Source organism: Octopus bimaculoides, chromosome 3 (assembly GCF_046866305.1).
Source record: "Octopus bimaculoides isolate indiv1 chromosome 3, ASM4686630v1, whole genome shotgun sequence".
NCBI classification, from domain to species: Eukaryota; Metazoa; Mollusca; class Cephalopoda; order Octopoda; family Octopodidae; genus Octopus; species Octopus bimaculoides.
Genome location: NC_142930.1, coordinates 161,687,609 through 161,695,108, shown reverse-complemented (window position 1 = coordinate 161,695,108; position 7,500 = coordinate 161,687,609). Strand labels below are relative to the sequence as shown.

Sequence of the window (7,500 nt, the reverse complement as noted above, 5' to 3'; positions counted from 1 at the left end):
TATACACATGCGTATATGGGTACAGGACGTCAAAAAACGTCAAGAAAATGAAAAACGAAAAAATGAAATACGAAAACATTGAAAAAAAACGAACATTTTTGCGAAAATAAAAAAATAAAAAATAGAAAAACAAGATAGGCAACATAAAAAACAATCCCTTCATTAGTTGTCCACTGTATTATCTACTCCTCACATTTCGAGCATTAGGACAAGATGCGTCTTCGTGAAAACAGTTTGCTCCCGCAAAGCAAATTAAATAAAATTTAGGATTTGCGGAGGGTCAAAGTTGGTAACAAAAACAGGACAGTGAAAACAAACGGTAAGGCCTGTTAATCCATAAGGAGGTGAAGTGGTATACGCTGGAGAAACAATCTTTGACAAATGCGTGCTATCCCTGTAACTGAAGGAGAAGAAATAAATTCGAGTTAGGAAAAGAAAGATGGCCGCTGGTCACGTGTATGCAATAAGAGAGTCAATGTTGGATAGTGAGGGAGAGAGAGGAACAGATAGAGAACGGTGAATGGGAGAAGAAGAATTAGGGAAAGGATGAGAAAGAAAAAAGGGAGATAGAAAGAGTATAGAAAGAAGAAGAGAGATAGTGATAGTGAAAGAAATAGAGAAGGTTATAGAATGGTGTCGTATCAGAATTATTAAGATAGAAGTTACTTGGAAATGGTTGCGTGGCGTTCAATCATATAATAATATAAATAATATATATATGCATATATACATACATACATACATATATATATATATGTGCACGCCCAAAACAAAGACACACAGATACGCAAAATCACACACACACCAATACAATTCAAACCTCCGACACGAACACACTTACACACATATATACACACACACACAATCACAATATCTCCACACTAGAGCACAAACCCACATACATTTCAAGAAAAAACACATGCATATATACACTTACAATACAATTGTAGCAACCACAACCAACACCCATACACACATATGTAAACAGGTCCATGCACACACCTACACACCACTCCGGCAACCACAAATCATATTCACACACGCATATTTGCATACATATGTACACACACATACAAACACCATACGCCCGTTCCCCAGTAAAAATGTCACACACACACTCAAAAGAAAAACACACACAATACAATCCCAACAATCACAACAAACACTCACAACCACACATGCACAGAAGCATGCACACACAATGACACACCTCCCCGACAAATACAAGCCACATAGACGCACTCACACAAACACACCCACACGTATACACACACATACTGCACTAACAATACAAACATAACTAATCACTCACAATGACAGCGCACACACACATGTACACATATACACCAGGAAACTACATAAACCATACCCACATACACACATACACACATACAAACGCATACCCAGTACCAACATACACGGAACACACATGCACACACATACACCTCACCTGGATAAACCCAACGTACAAGGACACCTAATAAATACAACACACACATACATGCTCACACACACATGCACCCTCATGCACACACATACAGTTGCTCCCTCACACACACACGCACCACAAGGACAATTCAAACACAAACATACTTAGAGACACACACAAACTCACGTACACACACATAACACCCCCACCAACACACAACACAAATTGACATACGCACACATACAGACATACACATACATATGCACCATTACACACACACACACCACAAGGGTATTTAAAACAACACACTCACTCAGACAGAGAGACACACACACACTGACGTACACATACACTCCCACACTCACACAAAACACTCCCACGCACACACACAGATGCACACATACATACACACACAGACGCACACATATGTACACACCCTCACACATACATACGGTTGCTCTCTCTCTCACACACACACCACAAGGACGATTAAAACAACACATACATACTCAGAAAAATAGATATACGCACAGTCTCACGTAGACACACCTAACATCCCTACCGACACAAAAAACACACAAACACACATACACACGCACTCACAAACGCACTCACGCACACACGAACAAACACATATACACATGCACACACATGCGCACACACAACACCCTAACAAATATTAATCACACACATACACACTCACACAAACGTGCACACACATACACACCATCCTACCATAGATAAAACACACACATACTCATATACACACGCCACACACGCACACATACAGACATACACATACATATGAACCATCACACACATACGGTTGCTTACACACACACACACATACACCACAAGGATATTTAAAACAACACACACACTCAGACAGAGAGACACATACACACTCTCACACTCACACAAAACACTCCCACGCACACACACAGATGCACACATGCATACACACACATACGCACACATACGTACACACCCTCACACATACATACGGTTGCTCTCACACACACACACACCACAAGAACGATCAAAACAACACATACATACTCAGACAAAGAGATATACGCACACTCTCACGTACACACACCTAACATCCCCACCAACACAAAAAACACACAAACACACACTCATATACACATTCCACAATAAACTCTGGGACCAATAAAAACGGCACACACACACATACACACACGGACACAAACACACATATATACACACACACATAGAGATGTGCACAAAAGCAGTCCCAAAAACCAGTGAACCATGACAGACCAGCTCACAGACCAACCAAAAATAAATTTAAAAATCTCTTTTAACTCTTCCTTCCTCCCACCCCAGCTAGCCAGTCATACTGTCTCTTAAGACAGCAAAACATTCCCTCAATATACACAACAGAAAAAAGCCAGGTCAGTTCCTCCTCAACTTTTTTCGATTATCAAAAAATATGTATATGTATTTTTCCATATATGTATTTTCATACACTGTTTTTAACATTTTCATCTTATTATCAGAGAATGTGTGATAATCAGTATGTAACACTACAAAGTTCATACAAAGCTTTATACTTTAAATATATTTTATCATCAAAGAATATATATATGCATTTTAATACTCAAACTGTTTTTTAACATTTTTTTATTATTCTCAAAGACTTTTGATAATCTTTTTCTAAAAAAGTGAAACCGGTTAAGTAAATAAATATTTTTAAAATCAGTGCATTTTCAAACCTTCTTTCATATATATTTTCACTCGTACGGTATTCCACAACTTTACTTTATTATATATATATATATATATATATATATATATATATATATATATATATATATATATATATAGGTAAGCAGAGTTTAGTCGAAGAAATCGACCCCAGGATTTACCCTTTGTAAGCCTAATACTTATTCTATTGGTGTCTTTTGCCGAACCGCTTTATACTTATGAATTGGTATACTGTTAGCTGGGATGTTATTCAGTTCTCATTAGTTTGCGGAATTTTTCTCCGTAAATTAATTTTAAAAAAAAATTCATTTATTTCTTATTTTCTTGTAGTCAAAGATGTTTTCAAGAAGAGCTTCGCTGATTATTGGATTCCGATGAACAAAGATCAGCAATATGTTATTTAACATGTTAGAAGTGACTATGGAGCATGTGTGAAACAGAGGCAGAAGGTGTGCCACACACCTATACCAAAAATAATTTGACAGCAATTTGGCCTTATAAATCTATAGCTACGAGGACATTTTGAAACAATCTAGTTATTTTGAATGTGCTGCAGTAACTTTCATGTTTGTGACTGTAACCAGTCTCTATTTAGACATATGTGTTTTGGTATTCAGATGTGACAAGTGGAAAGGAGATTAGGTACTTGAAATTTAGTTTAGCTTAGGTTTGACAGAGTCTACTCTGTTGTCAGTATAAACGAGTTACAGTATTCAAGGGGAGAGAAGAGCTAGATGAAACTGTTGGACTTCTAGAAATATATCAAATACTGCATAAATGTAGTTTTATGATATATGATGTACATAGAACTGTCACAGATGTTCAAATAGCGACCATATTAACTTCTGAATAGGTAAAGCATGGTTGCATGAGATCAATATACATTGGAAGAATGCATTCATTTCTATTTCACGCAGAGAGAAGTTACAACGTGTTTTGGTTTATGGCGATAATGCTGGACTTTATTTTTTTAAGGTTTAAGACGTGTAATAAAATACAAAAGAAGAAAGGTGGAGGCGCAGGAGTGGCTGTGTGGTAAGTAGCTTGTTATTCACAAGTAAATATATAACAGTGTTGTGCAATATCAACGGAGTTTGTATCTCGTAGTTCCGATGATCGAAACAAGATTCTCAGTTTACTGTAAATCGTAGGTAATCTATTCAATATAAATCGAAATTACATGCCTATTTTCTAATATTCAAAATTCAAATCTATCTGATCGGGTATTTACGTCTGATATCTATCTATCTATCTATCTATCTATCTATCTATCTATCTATCTATCTATCTATCTATCTATCTATCTATCTATTCAAACATACATAACTATGTGCCTATATATTTCCATATATGTTAATTTTTTTTGGCATATATGTATATATACATACATATAAATTTTATAGATTCAACATGAATTCTACAGTCTTTCTCATCATCTTCGGAATATTCATGATGTTTGCTTTGACAATAGGTAAGAAAAATATCCTCTCATCTGTTAAACGATTTTTCGACCCTGATCTAATGCCACTTATTGTGATTAATTGTACACCCACATCTAATTTTGTGCAGAATTTTTATTATTTTCTGGGAGAAGTTCTTCAGAAAATTACTGCCCATTATATCCCTGTATCTGTAATCATACTTTATGCAAGAGTATTCTGCTGGCAGATTCCCTATACAGGACTTGCCTTTTATAGATAGAAATCTCTTATTATTTTCCTTAACCAGTCTCTTCAGTCCAATCTGTTCTCTTCATTATTCTTGTTTCCTATTAATATCTTCTTCAACACCCAAAATCTCAATATTTACTTGGAAAACCTTTATCTCATCAATAATATCTTAAATTTATTTGGCTCCAATTCCACTAAATTGATCAGCCATATCCTTTCATTGTCCAAAATCACGCAATTACCGACTGACCCTTTAGCAGGTACTTAGATTTTCAAAAGTGTTACTTATTTCACAACTAAGAAAACATAATACGTAGAACAAATCATAACATTCTGAAGCATATGGACTCGCAATTTAATGCACACCCACATTCACATTCACAGACACACAGACAGACAAACACACACGCTTACTCACTCATATACTAACCAATAACTCGTTCTCTATTTCATTTTAAACCAAGACATGCCTCATTCGATTAATTTCCAAAAATCAATACTGGCTGTGGTACCCATTTCATGATTTTCAAATTCTGCCGTTCATTGTTACATTGAACTTCACTTATATTCTCTTTATTGGATTCTGTACCAGACAATCGATTATTACTGATCAATCTCTCATCAATCATCTCAGGATAACGTGTTTGATGGGAAACAACGTAAATCTCAGTTTCTTACAAATTCTCGAGCACTTCCTGTTTATCTGAGAATATTTACATAGAGATAATCAAAGCAAACTTACGTTACAAAACCCAAACCCATAAGAGGAACAGATTTTCTCTCATACATCATTGCCACCATATCTATCCAATATCAGAAACGATATAACGCACTTTATAACAATGCTTATTTATTTCCATCAGTAGAAACCTCCATTACATTCTCCTATTTTTCATGCATTACTGGGTGCCACACGTTTGTGATGTTTGCTGAAAGCAATTATTTTCTTCAGATATCATCCAAATTTATTTCATCACTATTATATCTCGACCACAGCTTCAGTTCTTGGATTAAAGTGTTTGTGCAAAATTTCCTTCTTAGATCTGCTACCTCTAGAATAGACTCTCCTTTTAAGTCTTCCCAGAAACATCTAACTTTGGAATGTTCTCACTGAAATCTCGAACCTGCAGAGTTGTTCATTATTAAGGACGTTTCTTGTATTTTATGATTAAACAAACCTTTTTCTAAAAGCAAGAACAAACCTTCAATTGACTTTTCTAATATATTGATCACTGTCTAACAAAAGATTGACGTCTGTCGTTAAGATAGTCACGGCTCAGTAAATCATTTGCCTAACAGTAAATGTCTCTCAGTTGTTCTTTTATTCTTTTATTCATTAACTTGTTTCAGTCATTTGACTGCGGTCATACAGGAACACCCAAATTTGATGACTATATTACAGTAGCATATCGTTGTTCATCATAGAATTGATCGAAATTGTAAGAGAAATTTGAACAATTAAATCATTAAACTTAGACTAACTTATTCTGTGTCATCGTCAGTAGCAATAACATAAAGTTGAAGCTAGAAATAGGTATGACTAATGGATGAGGGATATAGTATATATTTAGAAAATTTAAGCGAGAGACATGCGTTGACAGCAAAGGTAGGGCACATTGAAAGTTGACCGGTGTAGTAGAAACAGTTTAAAACAGGTTCAAAGAAAGAGATGAAGCGAATGAAAATAGTAGCTTTGATATCAATACGATGTACCTTTGTCTTGAATTTCTAATATAATACAATGATATTAAGACAACTTTTATTATTTTCTAATTTTAGGCATTGAAAATAAATGTCGAAGAAGATGCATGAGAGAAAATCTGGGAACTGGAAATTCGAAAGGGCGCCTCGCTTATTTGCAATGTTATTTTGATAATTGTTCAACATACAAAGTTCACTGAAGAAAATCAATAACCAATATGCGATATTATAATCAATAATTTTAAAGACAACATTTATATAGAGAACAGAGAAAAGCGAAGAAATTATCTCTCGTAAAAACGAAGAAATTATCTCTCGTAAAAGCGAAGAAATTATCTCTCGTATATGAGATGGGTTTCTATATAAAATTCTGTATAAAATTCATGGTTGTCATATTAAAATATACCTCGTAATATGAAATAATTGTTGGTTTATAATTGTTTGATGGCGTTATTTGATTTACATAATAAAGGAAAGATTTCTATGTTGAACAGTTGTTGATTACTGAAGATGTTTAACTGTGTAACTGATATATCAAGCAGTCTTTTTGTTAAATTAATCATACGCCGGGATGGAAATCGTGTTCTACATAATTAATTCTACACAGTATAGTCATGGGAAAAATACCTGAAAATTTTATTGTGTTTTGGATTTCTTACACATCTTCTGTAATGGGAAGTTCAATCTGGTGATGTCCACATTATTTGCCTAATGTACGTGGTTCATCTAGTACCAAGTTATTAAAATGAAAACACCACTATTGAAGAATAAATCAATTCAGAACAAAGATAAAAAAAGGAAAAGACAACCAATGCAACAATTTGTACAGAGCTTGAATGGCTTCCATATGCCATTACGAACCATAGAGTGACTGGTCTAACAGTTACTGTCGATTCAAAATGAGTAGGGAAGTATATAAGATTTCTGTGATTACTCATAGTGCAGTGTTATAATTTTAAAGATTGACTC

General features: G+C 34.8%; 1 protein-coding gene across 4 annotated transcripts in view; it reads left to right on the top strand.

The window, feature by feature from the left end:
* Positions 1-6,954, top strand: part of LOC128247259 (uncharacterized) — a 9,442-nt gene extending 2,488 nt beyond the window's left edge. The window contains exons 2-5 of one of the 4 annotated variants that reach the window (XR_016241282.1): positions 2,780-2,847; positions 4,136-4,195; positions 4,564-4,631; positions 6,610-6,954. Coding sequence is in view for 1 of the 4 variants with exons in the window: in XM_052966001.1 (XP_052821961.1) it covers positions 4,136-4,195; positions 6,610-6,731 (182 nt within the window). In the remaining 3 variants the exon portion in view is untranslated. Of the gene's footprint in view, positions 1-2,779; positions 2,848-3,475; positions 4,196-4,563; positions 4,632-6,609 lie in introns of those variants that run through there. The other 3 variants (XR_008263612.2, XR_016241281.1, XM_052966001.1) reach the window with 3 other exon arrangements.
* The last annotated feature ends 546 nt before the right edge of the window (positions 6,955-7,500 follow it).